The sequence below is a fragment of the Triticum dicoccoides genome, chromosome 3A (assembly GCF_002162155.2).
Source record: "Triticum dicoccoides isolate Atlit2015 ecotype Zavitan chromosome 3A, WEW_v2.0, whole genome shotgun sequence".
In the NCBI taxonomy this organism is placed as follows: domain Eukaryota; kingdom Viridiplantae; phylum Streptophyta; class Magnoliopsida; order Poales; family Poaceae; genus Triticum; species Triticum dicoccoides.
Window position 1 is genome coordinate 492,038,507 of NC_041384.1, and position 18,788 is coordinate 492,057,294.

General features: G+C 42.8%; 2 protein-coding genes and 1 long non-coding RNA gene across 4 annotated transcripts; 2 read left to right on the forward strand and 1 right to left on the reverse strand.

The window, feature by feature from the left end:
- Positions 1 to 1,245: 1,245 nt before the first annotated feature.
- On the reverse strand, positions 1,246 to 2,239 carry LOC119268743. Its single transcript, XR_005133274.1, has 2 exons — positions 2,103 to 2,239; positions 1,246 to 1,994 (listed from the first exon to the last, which is right to left on the reverse strand). It is a non-coding gene; the product is annotated as an uncharacterized LOC119268743 (long non-coding RNA).
- Positions 1,908 to 2,799, forward strand: LOC119268742. The gene is made up of 2 exons (XM_037550439.1): positions 1,908 to 2,162; positions 2,232 to 2,799. The coding sequence occupies exons 1-2, from the start codon at positions 1,937 to 1,939 to the stop codon at positions 2,660 to 2,662; spliced, it is 657 nt and encodes a 218-aa protein (XP_037406336.1). The 5' UTR covers positions 1,908 to 1,936; the 3' UTR covers positions 2,663 to 2,799.
- Positions 2,800 to 8,782: 5,983 nt separating this feature from the next.
- On the forward strand, positions 8,783 to 13,719 carry LOC119268744. 2 transcript variants are annotated; one of them, XM_037550441.1, is made up of 5 exons: positions 8,783 to 9,506; positions 10,980 to 11,217; positions 11,285 to 11,393; positions 11,501 to 11,622; positions 13,385 to 13,719. In XM_037550441.1, exons 1-5 carry the CDS (start codon positions 9,369 to 9,371, stop codon positions 13,417 to 13,419), a joined length of 642 nt encoding a protein of 213 aa, XP_037406338.1. In that variant the 5' UTR covers positions 8,783 to 9,368; the 3' UTR covers positions 13,420 to 13,719. The 2 variants fall into 2 exon arrangements, with proteins under 2 accessions (XP_037406338.1, XP_037406337.1); XM_037550440.1 differs by lacking the exon at positions 8,783 to 9,506 and having other exon boundaries at positions 10,991 to 11,217; positions 11,501 to 11,640; positions 13,385 to 13,654.
- Positions 13,720 to 18,788: the final 5,069 nt, after the last annotated feature.

Below are 18,788 nucleotides of genomic sequence, written 5' to 3' on the forward strand. Positions count from 1 at the left end.
AAAGAAACTTTCTATGATTTTTATAACATTAAATATCATTTGCTATTTTAAAATGTACATTTATACCAAAAAACATATTTGGATTTTTTGAAAAAAATATTTCTATATTTTTTATAATGTCTAGTGGACCTCCCTGAACTATTATGAAAGTTCAATTTACCTCCCACATGGCTGACGTGGCGTCACATAAGCCAGTTGACGCGATGCCACGTCAGTAAAACCGCTTTGACAACTGCATAGGGAGGTGAATCGGCCGGTTTCAATAGTTTGAGAAGCATAAACATCCGGTTCTCTAGTTTAGGGAGGAAATGCTGACTCTCACAAAAGTATTTTTTTTGTTGAACTCTCACAGAAGTCAAGGATGGTAATATGGACTTTGTCGGATTTCACTTTCAACCCAGCTGAGCTCATTCAGCCCACATTGCGCCTCAACGTGTTCTGATCTTGTCCCACTTCACACTTCACAAATTCCTGGAGCGGAGTCCAGCCGAACGAAATAGCATCAAGAAGCTGGCTTCAGGAAGCTGTGGTCGCTGGTAGTGCAAAAATCTGGAGCAGCTTCGGCCCAGCTCCATCGAAACAAGAATCTGGAGTTCACCCGTATTACAACCAATATGCCACCGCCTAAGAAAACGTTTCAGTTGAGCTCCTCCACGTACAGGAAAGAATCGCTCGATTGAATCGTTTTTCTCTCCTCTCATCCTCGTTCGCTGAGTTGGGCTGCCTGTTCACTGAGTTGGGCTGCCTTCAGCCAGCCCAAAGGGGCGCCCGACAGGCCTGTTGCCTGCCAGCTGGGCTGCAACGCTATGAGAAGCTGCCGATGGAGCCGAACGTTTCTGCAATCGCTGCATGGAGTTAGAAGCGAGGAGAAGAAGCGAGCGTGTTCGGATCTCCTATAACTTCTCAATACTTCTCAACTTCTCAATACTTCTCATAACCAGCTTCTCCTCCTCGCTTTTAACTCCCGAACGACCAGAAGCGAGGTGGTCTGATGCCTCTCTCACAGAAGTTTTGAGAAGTTATAGGAGATCCGAACACGAAATCGATAACTCCCGAACGACCAGTGTTTTTGCTTCTCGCCCCGAACGCTCTAATCATCGTCAATTTTTCTGCACTAATTTTAAAGCATGTCAGAGTGCCACGTCGGATGAGGGGTAGCGTTCAGGGATAACTGTTAGGAATTAATTAATAGGTTAATTAATTGTTAATCTATGCTAATGTCGGTGGCCATGTTTGGCAACCGTCTCCTTTGTAACCGCCTTGTAACGAGGGTATAAATACCCCAATGTTCAATCAATGAAAGAACTGTTCCATCATTTGCTCCTCTCTCTCGTTTCTCTCTAAACACGTTATCACGCACGCCTCTTCCAGAGAGCAATTAGGCCAAGAACTCGACGGCACCACCGTCCCTGACCATCGGCCTGATACACGGCTGTGGCGGCGACTCCCTCCGGCCCCAAGGACACAAGGACCCTCGGCCTCGACAGCGCTCCAGCGGCGCAGCACCAGCGCGCGATGCAGGCGGCTGAGGCACCCCATGGTTGACGACGCCCTCCTCTGTAGGCGCGTCGAAGCGGCGCCCTCCGGCGCTTCAATCCGCCACATGACTGCCGACGACAGCGGCGGCAAACGGCAAGGCCTCTCTATGGCCAGAGGAGGCCACTCCGGCGATCTGCAATTGCCGCAGACGATGACTGGACAAGTCTGGAGAAGTTGGCTACTAGAGTTTCGGCCACCACGCGATTCACGGCGGAGACGAGATGTTCCTCGTACAAAAAGGAAAGAAACTAATCAGGAGATTGATTGATTGATCTTGTCTTCTTGCAATCATCAATTAATAATCTAACAATGAATTGTTTTTCTCCTGTATGTATATGCGCTCACACGAATCTCACGAAGAATTGATCAATCGTGAACTACAAAGAAAGAAGAACCGATGGAAGAACGCAGCGCCAGCCTCCATCGATTCAACAATTGGAAGCCTCGAACACACTCTGCCAAAGGACAGAAAATCAATCAATTGAGCGGATTTATCATACTCCAAGCAGGAACATCAGAACTTGAAATTGGGCACAATTTTCAATTACACAAGGAAGACGCACAGAAAAGGATATGGGCGTTGGCATCCAGGATCACTCGATCGAAAATCCATACCAATAACTGTAAGCATCCATGTGATTTCTTCAATTTGTGATGTTCTTGCCTCTTAAATGAGATCGGCCGCGGATCAGCGGACTCGATTCCGGACGGAGGAAGGTCTAAGCGGCGGCCGCTCGTCCACTCTCCTCCTCCCTTTTCCCCCTGGATGCGGATGGTTGAGGCTGCACCCGCGGCCTCCATCGGCACGGCCGTCTACAGCGGCGACGACCACATCCCGGCAGCAACGCTCCTCCCTCCGGAGGAGCACCACGGCCCGCCACGCAGCCCGGCAACAGAGACGGCCAACGCGCATGCGGAGCGCAGTTCTCTCCGCCACACCTTGGCACGGCGGCGGCCTTCGGCTCCGACGCCGCTTCTCCTGATGCGGCGCGATGGCGCGGCGGCCGGCGGTGGCGGCGGCCAATATCCGTCCCACGGCGTGGAGATGCTGCCCAGGCGCAGACGACCTTCGATTGGCGAAGCCATCTTACCTCCTAACTCCTCACGAGGAGATGTGCTATGACTCTGTACAGCCAAAGCTAACTCAATCGATGGATTCTTGGCCGTAGCGAGAATCACCGGAGAACCTTATCTCTTCGGCCATTTAACAATTTGCATTTTTTTTTCTATTGCCAAATAAGGACATCAGCTTTAGTACTACTTGCATAGAAGCCCTCAGGCTAATTGTGATCGTATCACTCAGACCCTCTGGTCTTGTCATATTGTGCATCATATTTTAAAAAATGAATTCCACATGTATTATGAGCATAGTAGTATTGTTCAAGTGTTCATACCTTGAATTTCCATTATATATTAGAGACGACATTGTGCCATATTATACATGTTTGCCTCAACATTCATTGTAAATATTAATTTTAGAACAACATTTTTCTGTCTTTTGCAATTGGAATTAATTTTTCTTGCAAATCTTGACAAAATCCAAAATAAGGATTTTGAAGTGTCATACTTAATATGACCACATCATATTTTATTTGTGAATCACAAGGTATTGATGGCATCTACTGCATAATTTACAGATTATCTATCACTACTGTGAGGTCTACATCTTGTTATTTTGATAAGATGACTACCTTCAAGTGCTCTTCCAAATATTAATGTGACTATTCCAAATTTAATTTGTGAATCACAAGGTATTGGTGGTATCTACTGCACCATTTGCAGATTATCAACCACTATTGTGAGGTCTACATCTTGTCATTTTAACAAGATTATTACCTTCAAAGTGTTGTTCCAAATATTAATATTATATGTGACTACCTCAAGATATCATAAGGTAATACTGGCATCTACTGCAAATTTTGCAGACTATCCATTATTACTGCAAGGTCTACATCATGTAACTTTGACAGATGATTACCTTCAAAGTGATTTCACACATTTTACATAACATAAGGTAATAGAATTATGAACATCTACTGACAAAAGTCAGACTATGTTTCCTATTACTGCGAGATCTACACCGCATCCGGTGATTATCTTCAAAGTGTTATCCTATATAAATTGAGGTCTACACATATGAGTGTATAGCATCAGCTATCATAAAATTTGCTCCTCTGAAGCAATTATTGTTGTTCACTAAAATTATTTACTCTCCTAATAAAAAAATTATATTGATCTTACATGATTAAAATGGCATTTTTTTTCTTCTAGTACCAATTATTTAAGCATCATTTTGCTTGAATAAGTCGTGGAAAATTACACAAATATTACTTTTTGTGATGATATTGTCGTCCATACATAAAGGTGGAGACCATAATTTATAGCAAAGATCGAGTGTCTCAAACACTATTACAAGATCTACATCACATTTTTGGTTGGTATTTTATACTGACTAACCCCATGTTCAAAAAAATGTCATGGCTATTCTCTTGATAGCTAAATATGTACATATTTCATTTTACATGTCGCAAACTTCACTCAGTTCTCAAACTAAGTACATAATGGATGGATATTTATTCATCTCGAATATTTCTCTTAAGAGAAACATGCTGTCATGAGTACATCACGAATGATCACCCATTCGTTTTTCAAGACCTCAAGTCTATCGCATCTCACAATTATGTCATGTAATCAACTTCAAGTTGAGATCCCATGATCATATATTTTCATATGTAATCCGGTTGAAAATCCCTTAATACCCTTTACATCCTCATATGATGGTATTATCATTTTTCCACGATGGAGAAACATGGAATTTCTTAAAATCATCAGATTTACCCAACGGGTGCTATACCATTATTTGAAATTCTTGCTTGTACCGAGAATACTATGCAACTTAGTGGTCACAAAATAGAACAATGAGGAATACGAAGTAAAGTGGAGGCTAATAGACAACCAAAGACAAAATTACCTCTTAATAGGGAATATATCGTCTTCAAAGGATCACAAAGACAACTTTCAAGTTTGTCAAATGTGTGGTTATACAAAGATTATACCTATGATTACCAAACCCTCAAATACATAGTCAAACCACACCACATATTTGGGATAAATTTTAAAATTTGCAAACTTACAACCAGAAAATATTTTGGTAAATGATCGTTCTCAAATCTTCATCAGAAGGTGAGAACCAAAAATCTAGTGCAATAAAAGGATGGTGAATTCCATTGCGACGATGATATGTTTGCGTAATAAATTTTTCAATAATATTGGAGACCTCATGTAATCTCTTAATTATCCCAAAATATTATTAACCTATACTTGTTGTACTACAAGTAGTGCGATGTTCAATATCTTATTTCTTGGACATCATATTTGATAAATTTTGAATGTATGAATCAAGTCATACTCAATATTGTTGCGTACACAATAATTTTCTAGATATTAATAAATTAAATATTTGGCTTGGTAGCCTTAACCATCCTGTTTTGGGGATGATTAGAAAATTATTGACAATCTTGTTGGTCATAACTTATCAAGTTATAAAATTTTCCCAAATCATCAGATTTTATGTGCACCGCATGTGACATAGGGGAAATAAGTTTTAAGGCACTCTCACCTTAAAATTCTAAGGAGGATACTTATTCTCCCTTGAACACATTCAAAAAAAATATGTCTGGATTGCTTAACCATTATCTGGGGTAATTTAGATACTTCATGGTACTCATATACACATTCATAAAATGTTTTGAAGTGTGTCTCTTATGACACACAACCATGCATGATCTTACTAAATAAATTGCTCAACTTATCAAAGTAAGAGCAAATTCTCCTGAAACCAGGATCTATAAACCCATTCAAATGAACAATGTTGTTGGACTCATTCAATGAGCTTTTTTTTTGAATTAAGTACTTTATGTACATACCCAGAATGGTTTAGCTAAATTTCTTATCAAAGAGAGTTAAATGAATTACATGACCACTTTTAAAGGATTGTAAATTTACCAACCTCTTGCCGGACACATACGGCCTTACACACCGTAAGTATGATCTAAATCATACCAACTGCATATCATACTACTTTCCCCTTGTAGTTACTACGTGGAAATCAACAAAGTATTTCCCATCTGCTATAATTCGGTTACATACCGATATCACCACTCCAGCATACATCAATGGGCACTCACAGAAAATCGGGGATCTATGTGAGGAATAATAATTTATCCGTCAATCAAAATTATTCATAGTCCGTACGCTGATTGCATCAGCAATAAGGATATTTTTTCGGCATTAGGGGGAGATAAGTACCACAAAGAATGCCGAGAAATAAATTAGAAATGTTATTGACATTCAATCCTTATATCCACGTACTCAAAGAATCTGAACTAAAAGTTTAGAGAATCATATATTTGCAACACATTGCAAATCTGCCACATACATTTACTGATAACAAGGTGTTACTAAATTCTATATTCCTGCAGTAAAGTGTCAGAAAGAGTGGAGGTACCTGATAAACCACTCTTGTCCCCAAATGAGAGCAAGAGGGGGAGAAAATCTGACAAGACGAGATATAACTTCTCATATGCTTCCGCGGAAACAAAGGAAATCAAATTCTCAACCAGTAAATGTAATTCAACATCAAGTTGAAGGACACCTCACTGGATTCTCATAATCCAAAGCCCGGCATAAATGTGCACAAATATTTTGGTGCCGGGACATCGAAACACCTTGACTCCATTTGTTGTAGGAAATCACAAGGAGTTAAAAAGGAATGAATATATTATCCACAAACTTCAATGATTCCATTAGAATCATATAAACTAAAGACTACATTTGTCGACATGTATTACTTCTCAAATTGCTAAAACCTTTTGGGCCCTGAACCAAAATCCATGGTAGAGTGCCTCTTGCACTCATATTGGTTCACATAAAAGGAAGCAAGTAACGAAGAATAGTACTCGCTCTGCAAACGAGTAGTATTTACTGCAGTAATACCTACTCCTCATAAGTATCATCCCTATGGAATACTATAAACTTCTCATTCATAGACAAAGTCAATGAGGTGGTGAGAAAGCGAGGCTTGTAGCAAAAGGGTTCACGCAGAGACCCGACATCCATAACGATGTAACATACCCGCTTGGTATGAGTGGTATTACGTTTCGATATTAAACATCATTGGCAATAAAAATAATAATAATATCCATGCAGTTGATGGATGAAGTGGCTACATACTCATATGAGTCACTCATTTCGGAAATCTCTATTGAAGTCCCTGAAGGGCTTATACTTCCGAATCCAAAAGCAAATCGCAACAAGTTTTGTGTAAAACTTCATAAGTCACTCTATGACTTGAAATAGTCGAAAATCATATGGTACTACCGACTAAATGAGTTCCTTCTTCAAAAGGATTACTCGAATAATGATGATTATTTACATGTTTAATAAAGGAATCCCAAATTTGATTTCCTTTCATCACCTCAGTGTATATTGATGACCTCATCATCAATGTCTATACAAGACCTAAACATACACATAATCATCTCAAGACGGGAAATTTGGATTCAACCAAATTTAGCTTAAGCTTACAGCTTAAGCATTCTATCAAGAATACATATCAGTCTACATATATCCAAGACATATACGAGAAGTTCAATGTGGATATATCAAACCAATAAAAGACATGTAATATGGTCATAGTACCCCTGATAGGGTACAAATCCATTCATACCTAGGGGTGATAATGAAGTGATATCAGGACCTGAAGTTCTATCTCACTAATGTCAAAGCACTCATATAATTGCAAAACTACGTCAGGCCTGACACTAAATTTGCTATCTTTGTTCAGAGTGCAACCCACAATAAAAGGTATATGGACGATATAAGAAATATTAGCTTATATATCAAGCTCACAATAAAGCTTGGATATTTCCGTCAGGAAATACAAGATATGACCATGATATGATATAATGATATTGGCTCTTTCTTTGATCCCAACAATGCCATATCAATGACTGAATTTGCGGGAATAGCCTTCATATGGAAGTGATCTAAATGAGCATTAATGGCTATTTCTAGTTATCATTTTGACATAATTGCTTTATCTAAAAGAATTGCAAAATATGCATGGCTTAGCAAAATGATTAACCACATTCAAAATCATGTGGTTGAGATTCATTAGAATCACATAACTTGATTTATCAAGACGCCACCACTTGTGTTACTCAATACATAAAGGTTATATGAAGAGCAATATCATAAAGCACATTGCTCGAAAATTACTTATCCTCAGAAATTATAGAAAGTGAGGAAACAATTTGCAAACAACATACTTTGAAAATCCTACAGATTATTAATAATGTCATGATATATCAATGGAATTTGTTTTACACATTCTCCAGGTTTGCAAAGTTCAGGGGGAATAATTTCCCAAATCTATAACCTGTTAACAATCATGAGACTGCATATATTGTACTCTTTTTCCCTTCATGAGTTTTCCCTAATGGTTTCTCATAAAAGGTTTTTAATGAGACAATATAAACACAAGTGTCTATATATGCCATATCATTTTCTCCTTATATTTTTCCTACCGGGTTTTAAAGGAGTTTTCAATGGCATATTAGATCGCACTCTTTTCCATTATGAGTTTTCTCTCAATGTTTCTCATAATGGTTTTTAACGAGGCAATATCTTCTCAAAGATCATATATCATACTTTCCATTTTCCCTACCGGGTTTTTTTTTTAAAGGAAGTACTCAAGATATATTAATTGTTCTCTAAACTTATCGATGAGTTTTCTCCTTCTTCAAAGGTTTTTCTCATATGAGTTATCAAGAGACAATAATCATTATATGTTGCATCATTTTCTCCTTATTTTTCCCATTGGGTTTAAAGGAGTTTCAACAACGTATCTACACTATTTTCCTCATATTTTTCCCACAGGGTTTTTGGAGAAGTATTTCTCAAGATGAAGATGATGAACATTCAAGGCAAATACATACTAGAAGGAGACTATCAGGATGATGTATATTCACAAAGAGAAGCATTGATTAGGCGGAGTGTTAGGAATTAATTAATAGGTTAATTAATTGTTAATCTATGCTAATGTCGGTGGCCATGTTTGGCAACCGTCTCCTTTGTAACCGCCTTGTAACGAGGGTATAAATACCCCAATGTTCAATCAATGAAAGAACTGTTCCATCATTTGCTCCTCTCTCTCGTTTCTCTCTAAACAATAACGACGCCCACAACGAACGCTCCACCCACTCCACCATTCCCCATTTCTCCCCTTTCTCCCCTGCTCTATCCTCCCCTCGCTTCTAGAGCTCCGCCCGAGAGAGGCGAATTCCATGTTGGTCTATGGAGTCCAGCTACGCATTTCTCCGGCGAGCTACGGGTGGCCGGTGCGTGATGGCGAGGACCACGGTGGCGAGCTCGGAGAGCAGCGGGATGATGTTGCGGCAGTCAGCGCGTGGCTCGGCCAGCGGAGCTGTTCGGGGGGCCTCCGCGCATCGTTTGTGCGCGTGCGCTGCTTGCTCCCCGCGCCGCCGCGGCCGGCGACGAGTTCTCTCTCTCTCCCTCTCTCTCTCGACCAGATCCGTTTTGACGTCTTTGTCCGTACAGAGGAGATCAGCCGCCGTCGGTGGTTGCGGTGTTGAGGGCTTGCCGCAGGTGACCAGGGAGGACAATGGCGGTGGAGGAGGCGAGAATGGCACCTGGGCTGGCGGGCGCGTGGTGCTGAGCAGTGGCTCGCAGGCGCGGTTGCGGCGGCACGATACTTGGCGCCCGCGGGGTGACCGGGTTGAGCCTGTTGCTCGCGGCGCACGGTGGCCATGGTGAGTCGGCTGATCACAGCATCCAATGGCAGCTCACCGAGACACACCGACGGAAGCGCATGGAGAAGCACAACGCATCTGCTGCTTTTTCGTTGCTGGCATGCGCTCCTGAAGCGGGAAGCTCCAGCCTATGTGGTAGGAATGTGTCGTAGTTTTGGGTTCTCCACTTAGATACCACAAAATACCTAGTTGTTCTTTTTAGTCAGAGAACGGTGCTTTTTTTGTCCAGTTTCCTGCTCATGGAGCACAATGTTGCATTTTCTAGTGACCATGTCAAATTTTTGTAACAATGGCATGGCGAAATTATTTCTTTTTTGCAACACGGCAAAATTACCATGTTTTTGCCATGGCAATTTTACCTTTTCTCTTGCCAATGCAAATTTGCCTTTTTTAAAGTGCCATGCTAAATTAACCTTTTTCTGTTTTGTCGTGGCAACTTAACATTTACATACATGGCAATTTACACTTTTTACATAAATGGCAACTGTTTTTACTTTTACTCTTTGCTCATGGCAAATTTACTTCTTTACTTGCCATGGCAAATAACTTTTACATCCATGTCAAATTTTACTTTTTATTTGCCATGGCATTTTTCAATCCACATTTTTTTGTGTCTTCATGTATATAGTAAAATATCATCACAATAAAATTAACTTTTTTATTTTTGCCATATGGAAAAATTACCTTAATTGACATGTCAAATTTACCTTAATTGCCATGGCAACTCTTAACTTTTATTGCCATGGCAATTTTTATTTTTTATTTTTGACACGACAATTTTACCTTAATTTACATGGAAAATTTACCTATACTGCCATGGCAAATATTTAAATTTTATTGCCATGGAAAATTAACTTTTTTTGCCATGGAAACTCTTAACTTTTATTGCCATGACAGTTTTTACTTTTTATTTTTGACATGGCAAATTTCCATATGTCGCCATGACAAATATTTAAATTTATTGCCATGGCAAATTAAACATTTTTCCCATGGCAAATTTTTATTTCATTCACTATATAGCATGGCAACTTTTTGGTCGTGTAGTCTGGATTTCCTTATTTATCATGAGTGTTTTTTTGCCATATTTTTTCAACAAAATCCATTTACCAGTTACATTTGCTCAAAAAGATGCCTTGTGTTTTAGTGAAAAAAACTCCTAAGTTTGCCATCTATTTTTGAAGAAAAACTTACTAAATTTGCCATGTGTAAACATTTCATTATAGGTAGTGCAATAATTTTATTTAGTTTTTAATCCATGGTAATTTTATGTTTTGAAATCATGGGCCATAGCAAATTCCCTTCTTTTTCTTTAATTTTCATGATGGAAATTTTATTCTTTAGTGTCATGGCAATTGTATGTTTTTAACATGGCAATTTATACTACCACACCATGGCAAATTCCTCACACACAATTTTGTGTTCAAATTGTGCATACAATTTAATTAAAAATATCATGGCATTTTTTACTATGAATTTTGCATGGCATTTTGTTTTGTTTGTATGATGAAAATTGCCATGACTATTTTCCTTTTGGGTCGTTGAAAGAAACAATTTCTTTTTACCCATGGCATTTTTTGTGCTTTAACGTTGATGCCTTTTTTTTCGTAGCACTGCAAAATCTGGGCTTTAATCTGGCCCAACATAGAAACAGTCGGGCTTTTTTCGCTACCAGCTGTAGGGTCGACAGGGAGGGGCGTTCGGGCTTGGGGGGCTCTCCTCCCGAACGAATCCCCCCTCCACTACGAACGAGTCGTTCGGTCTGGAGTTCGTGCGTTATTGACGTCCACCCCGCTCCGCCGCCGCCTCCGCTTTGCCCCTGACGCTGCAACCGCTACCGTCGCCATGGGTAAGCATCATTGCGTCCGTCCTTACTAGTTTCTTGTGGATCTGACGCCTCCGTTGTTGTGCGGCAGACCCGGTCAAGTCGGCGGAACTTCAGGCGCAGCTTAAGGAGATGAGGGCGGAGCTGAAGGAACGATCTCTCCCCGGCGCCAAGGTCACCAAGGGTCCCCCCTCCGAGATGTGCGCGCGCCCTCTCTCTTGTTCGCTCGCTTGCGCGTATGTCTATCTTGGGGAATTGAATTGATTCTAACTAACCGAGCGAAATTGAATCTATCTGGGTTGTTCAGCCTCCCTTTTCTCGCGGAGGTGGTGAAGAAGAACAGGGCGGAGCTGCGGGAGGCGTACAGCAACCTCGAACCACCCATCCTCCGTCTCAACTCCCGGCAAGACCCGTGCGCATCACCACCAGGTGTTGTCATGCTCCCAGGTTGATATACCATCACCAATGCTACTCACTGCGGTCTATGTCAGTATCTGATGGCGTTATTGTTCGTTCGTAAGATGCTTTTTTAGAGAATAATAATAATAATATAATAGTAGCTTAATTAGGTGACTGTTTTATTTGGGAACCCATCATAAGATAGACATTCTTGATTGATTATCCGTGACTGGAGGGTTAGCTCTTCTTTTGAAGAGTCTTGTTTCGACGACTGTTTACTCTTCTTTTGAAGAGTGTTGTTTCTGACGATAGGACTGACTGTTACCTTAGCGGATTAGTCTGCGCCCAAGGGCTGTGGGGCCATGGATTTTAAGTGCTTAATCTGAAAGGTTTTTTTATTTTTTCCTGCTTTTTCCTGCTTTACTCTGTCACCGATTCATGTTTCTAATACTTACTCAGTGATTCTTGCATGCTACTGTCTCCTGCATGACAACAGGAACAGCGGGTAGTGATAGAGGAGGAGGAGAAGTGACATGTATGGAAACTCTATTTAGTAAATATATCGTTGATCGAAACATTCATCCTTGTCAAATTAAAACATATACAGTTTATAATTAAGAGTATATACACTTTGCTCTGTTCTCTACAAAACGCCTAGAAACACTAGGTGGAGCTGGAGCGCTTGCTTCTCTCTACGGCTTGTTAAGTATTGGTGGTTTTTGCTTAAACATTTTGGATGTGGTAGCAATTCTGCTTGCTGGTGTAATTGTTAATTCAAAGTTCACTCCTTATGCGCTTTTATGAAATTGTGCATTTCTAGCACTTTTCATGTAAAAGGACTGTTATTACCCCTAACATAGGTTGAAATAGTGGGATCTTTTGAAGACTGTTGTTCCAGATGATAGTAGTGACCGCACTAGTCTTATTAGTTTCTTGATAGCAGATGTTATGTCAAAGTTACTACCTTAGTAGTTTAGTGTTTAAAAAGCTGCGCCCTGATGGATGACACGTGGTCTTTTATCTAAGTGATTGCTTTTAAGTGCCTGGATGCTTAAGTACTCATCCTTGTCAAATTTAAAATTTTACAGTGTATAATGAAGTATATATACACTTGGCTCTTTTTTTTGCGAAATGCCTAGAAATGCTAGGCAGTGGTCTAGTTGCTAGGTGGAGCTGGAGCGCTTTCTCTACCACTTTTTAAAACATTTGTGTTTTTTTGCTTAAACATTTTAAATGTGATAGCAAGTCAGCTTGCCGGTGTAACTGGTAGTATTTCAAAGTTGACACCGTATGCAATGTTATGAAATTGTTTGTGCATTTCTAGCACTCTTGAAGTAAATGGACTGTTTCTAGAGGAAAAGAATTCTATGAGACCTGGTCTCACGCGAGACCCATCCACACGTGGCATTCACAAATCACAAAGCATCTACCCCACCCCCACTTGAAATCAGGGGGGAGAGATTAGATGCTTTGTGATTTGTGAATGCCACGTGTCATCCATCAGGGCGGGTCTCACCTGCTAACCGTGAGACCTGGTCTCATATAAATTTTTTTCATTTCTAGAGAACTATAGTACCTTTAACATAGGTTGAAAAAGTGGGATAATATTTTCATGTTGGTATGCCACATTCAATTCACTGTTTTTTAGATCATTGTTTTTCTTATGTTCTGGCATTTTATTTTTCATTTTTGGAGATACCACTGGTTTTGCATCATACAAATGGGATGGACGTACCTTTTTTTTTGTTGGTTTAACCACACGGACCCAACATTTTATTGATTTGTCCCACAGCTTTCTCTGAAGATGGAGAGGGAAAGGAAGCATAAGAACTACTTCTCCATGAGGAAGTATAATAAAGGCCTAGGTCAGGACTGCGATGCAAAGCCTAGCATAGTGTGGAAGTATTTTGTGTTTGCTATGTTGTTACCTGAAATGCCTAGATTGGTTTCAGTGGCATATTCTATTGACACTGAAATCTTACATGTTTCGTGGGAGCTTTGCTTTGTCTTTGTGAAATCTTACTTGTTTTGTGGATGAGAATGAAGTTGTCCTGCTTTTGCTCCAAATGTTTCTATTTCCATCTTCCATGCTAGACGGCTACTCATAATAACACTTTTAAACCCATACGTCAAGATTCTGCTCAATTGTTCTGAAAGAGTTTTCTGGACAGTTTTAACTTACTGTGCTAACGTTTATCTGTTCATGCATCCAACATGTTCCTGGTAACCCGGTTGGTCGATAAAAACTAAGTCGGGGGGTTATAATCGAAGGGGTTGTTTCTACTCGTTCATGCTGTTTCATCAAGCCTGTTGATGCGCACTTGGGACGGAAGCATCAGAGGACGTATGTACGTTTAACTTGCATGGCTCGTTGATCACTGAAATGAAGCTCCTGAATGCAGCTCTAATTTATAAGTAGGGTAAAAAAAGTAGCCATGCCAACACATTTCTCAGTCCACAGCAATTTCCATGGCCGGGTAGGGCGGGTTTCCATGGGGCCGGCCAGAACTTGCCCCCGGAGGATGGGGGATGGCAGGCGGCGATGCTTCGACAGGATTTGGTGGTGGTGCATGGCGATGAAGGGAAGAGGTGGGAGCGAGAGGTGGAAAAACGGTTTCCTGCGGATGGTTTCCTCCGAATGGAAGCACACCCGACGATGCACGAGCACATTTAGCAACACCAAAATTATGGAAAACGGAGGGCGTAGTTGATGGAGAGGAGGATTTGATGCATGTAAAAGAGAGGACGGAGTAAGAGCTGGATCAAGCTTTTCGCCCTCTCATGCATCAAATGGCTTTTTTTTTAGAACTGTTGAATTGCTCTTACAACCTAGTTCAGGAAGGGGACAAGATTTCACCCAACAGATGTAGTAAAGAAGGACTACCCACGCATGAGAGACCTCCCTACCAGGAGAAACTTATCCTCTGACTTTACCACTTCTACAACAGGCCGCACTGGCGGCGTTGTTCAGAGATCAGGAGAGGACAGACTTGCTCATCCGTTGCAGGGTGATCTGCGGCAGGGATTGGAATTCAAAAAGGAGAGAGATTTGAGAGAGAAGTTGATGGAGCAGAACAACTATCAGCATAGAGAAGGCGGCTGGGAACCTAACCATGACAGGAGGGGCAAGGGCCATCTATATGGACGGGACTATGATGCATATGAGGAGAGGCACTCGGGTCACCGGGCACATGATTTTGACAGAGTGGGTACACCCGCCATGCATGGACGATCCGATATGCATGAGGAGAGGAGGAGACGTAAGGGTCACTACGTGAGGAAACCCAGAACCGGGACGGAAAATAAGCAGGGTGGCTCTTCTCATTCGATGATGGATGAGGATAGTAGGAAAAGGAGACCAAAGCAAATGTGGGTAGCAAAGGGGGACATTGATAGGCAGGGAACAAGTGATGTGTTCATTCGTGATACGAGGCGCAAGACGTCTTCAGTGTTTGATCGCATCGTTGAGAAAGATGATGGATCGGCGGACCTGGAGAGCCGGGGCCGCCGAGATCAATGGATCTCCTTACCTGGAACCGTCGAGGACTGGGGTTGGACTCGACAGTTGGCGAACTCAGAGATCTAATATGGTCCCACAATCCAGCGGTGGTGTTCTTGAGCGAGACCAAGAAGAAGGCTAGGGCGATGGAGAAATTAAAGCGGAGCCTTGGTTTCAGGGAGGGGGTGGCTGTTGACTGTAAGGGCAAGAGTGGTGGCACGGCGCTATGGTGGAGAGATAGTGTGCAAGTGACAGTCCGCCCATGGTGTCAATACTTTATTGATGCCGCAGTTGTTTTTGAAGGAAGGACCTGTAGGATCACTGGATTCTACGGTGAACCAAAAACGGAGCTCAGATCAAAGTCATGCGATGCACTTCGGTACCTTAGAAGGCATGATGATCAGCCATGGATTGTTCTGGGTGACTTTAACGAGGCTTTTCTCTTGATAGAGCAGCATGGTGGCAACTTGTGAAGCTTCGCACAAATGGATGAATTCAGGGAGTGTTTGGCTGATTGTGGCCTGCTGATATGGGTTTTTTTGGGTACCCTTTTACGTGGGATAACAGAAGGGAGGGGGCAGACAACATCCAAGTCAAATTAGACAGGGCGGTGTGCAACGACGGCTTCCTTGGTCTTTTCCCACACTCTTCTGTTGAACATGTCATCACTGAAGAATCCGACCACAATGCAATTGTTGTTAAAGCTACGGAGACGGCTCCCGATGCTGGTCAGAATGGCCCACAGAGGTTTATGTTTGAGGAGATGTGGACCAAGCACGATGGCTATGATCCTATGGTGACGGCGGCTTGGAATCAAGTGGCATCGAGTGGCCTCGGGGCTATGGGCATGTGTGAGAAACTCAAGTTGGTGACTCAGGACATGCAACATTGGGGTCGTATTGTCTTCGGCTCAATAAGGCGACAGATCAAGAAGCTCAAGCTTGAGCTTGAACATGCGCGGCAACATGCGCTAGTGTTCGGCGTCTCACTGGAGGTCCGGGACCTAGAGGGTCAGCTGCGCGAGTTGTACGAGCGGGAGGAGATTATGTACAAGCAGAGATCAAGAATTGGATGGTTGAGAGAGGGGGATCAGAACACAAGATACTTTCAGAACAGGGCCAGTCACCGGAGAAGGAAAAACACGGTACATGCCCTACGGCGGGCAGATGGAAGCAAGTGTTCCACCGATGAGGAGATGTGGGCCATGGCGGCGTCATTTTATGCCAATCTCTTCACTAAGGAGGGCTCGGCTGGGGCTGACAGAGTGCTTCAGCTCATGGACGAGGTGGTTACCAGCGACATGAATGGGGACCTTACTGCGGCCATCTCGGATGAGGAGATCGAACAAGCTTTGTTTCAAATGGGGGCGACGAAAGCCCCGGGGCCGGACGGCCTGCCCGCGTTATTTTATCAGAGACACTGGTCTCTTCTGAAGACAGTTGTGTGTGCGGCTGTTCGTGATTTTCTTGCTGGAGGGGCGACCTTGGAATCTTCCAATGACACTGTCTTGGTCATGATACCCAAGGTAAACTCCCCGGAGCTGCTAACTCAGTTCCGTCCTATCAGTCTTTGCAACGTTCTATATGAGGTGGCAGCCAAGGTACTTACTATTAGACTCAAGGGCATCCTCCCGGTGATGATCTCCGAGGAACAAAGTGCTTTTGTACCGGGGAGACTGATAACTGATAACGTATTGGTGGCTTACGAGTGTGTGCATGCTATCCGTAAGCGCAAAATGAAGAAGCCTCTTTGTGCTGTTAAACTTGATATGATGAAGGCGTATGACCGTGTTGAATGGATTTTCTTGGAGCAGGTCATGCATCGCCTTGGCTTTGCTCAGCTTTGGGTTGACCTGGTTATGCGTTGTGTTCGAACAACTAGATTCTCTGTAAAGCTTAATGGTGGGCTTTCTGAGATGTTCCTACCCTCCAGGGGTCTCAGGCAGGGGATCTGCTATCCCCGTACTTGTTTTTGCTTTGTGTTGAAGGTTTTTCTGCCCTTCTTAAGAGAGCTCAGTAGGAGAAGCGGATCAACGGGGTTTCATTTGGGGCACTGGCCCCCATGTGACTCACCTCTTATTCGCCGATGACAGCATCGTCTTTCTGGAGGGGACCCAGGGCAACCTGGAGGAACTTAGGAACATTTTACAAGTGTATGAGCAAGCATCTGGGCAAAGAGTAAACCTCCAGAAGTCATCTATTTTCTTTGGGAAGGGTTGCTCGGAGGATAATAAGAACTTGCTAAAGGGTGTTATTGGCATCAACTCTGAGGCGCTTAGTGAGAAATACCTCAGCCTACCGACGGCGGTGGGTAGATCTAAAGATGGTACTTTTAAGTATGTAAGAGAGAGTTCTAAGGGTAAAGTGTTGGGATGGAAAGGGCAAGGACTTTCAAAGGCGGCGAAGGAAGTACTAGCGAATTCTGGGCTGCAAGCGACACCGGCATTCACCATGAGATGTTTTTAACTCTCCAAGAAAATGTGTCGGAACCTGACCTTTATCTCCTCTAACTTCAGGTGGGGATCAGCTCATGGAGAGAACAAGGTGCACTGGGTGGCCTGGGATAAAATGTGTTTGTCTAAGAGGGAGGGCGGCATGGGTTTCAGAAACTATGAGGCCTTTAATCAAGCCCTGCTTGGCAAGCAAGCTTGGAGGATTTTGCAAGTACCGGAATCACTTTGTGCTTGGGTGTTGCGAGCTAGATATTTCAAAGATTCGTCGATCATGAGTGCCACGTGCCCTTCAAACGGGTCATTCACCTTCCGAAGCATTCTTTTTGGCCGTGACCTGTTGCGGGAAGGAGCGGTGTGGCGAATTGGGGACGGAGCTAAGGTTCTCATACACCATGATAATTGGATCCCCCGTAGAAGCAGCCTTCGGCCACTAGGCCAAACTTTCGTTCAGGGGACTACTCGTGTTGCCGATCTGCTGTCTACAGAAGGTAACGCGTGGAACAAGGCCACGGTTGATGAGATGTTTTTGTTCAAATAGAGATCGATCGAGAACAATCGAGACAGTTGTAAAGTGAACCAGTCCTTTATTGATGATGAACAGATACATATTTATAGTCCCCGTAGGGGCGCATCCATAAAGACACGACTGTTACAAGAGTTGCATCGGTTGCCTACAACAACCGTTCGATGGTTTGGATAAGTGAAGATTTAACCCTTAATTAACGTGTGTTAATTAAGTCTTAACACTCCCCCTAATCTACACTTGTCCAAGTAGTATTATCATCTTGATAAAAACACCTCCGAGTAAGTTTATCCTTGTGAATGTTCATCATCATCAACTTGAGAAAGTCTCCTCGAAAGTCTCCTCGAAAAACCCTATTTATAGATCAACCAATAGCCTATTTTGGGCAAACCCTAAAATCTAGGGACTTGTCCCTGCCGTCGCGGCCGCACTCATCTCCCAAATCCCCATCGGGATCCACCCCGACCCACCAGCCAACCGAAGCCGCCTCCTCCTTCCTCGTTTTCCCCATCGGGCCAACCAGCATCCCCTTCCTCGATCTCCTTCTCCAGCATCCCCTCCTCCATCGTCCCGCGCGGCACCTGCCAGCTCACCGGAGACGAGTACCGCCACCAGGCCGGACTCCCACCTCGCGCTCTCTTTTCTTCCCTTCGTCTTCTCCCGTCTCAGCTCTCTATCTCTCCCTCCCTCCCTCCCTTCCTCCCTCCCTCCCTCTCTCTCTC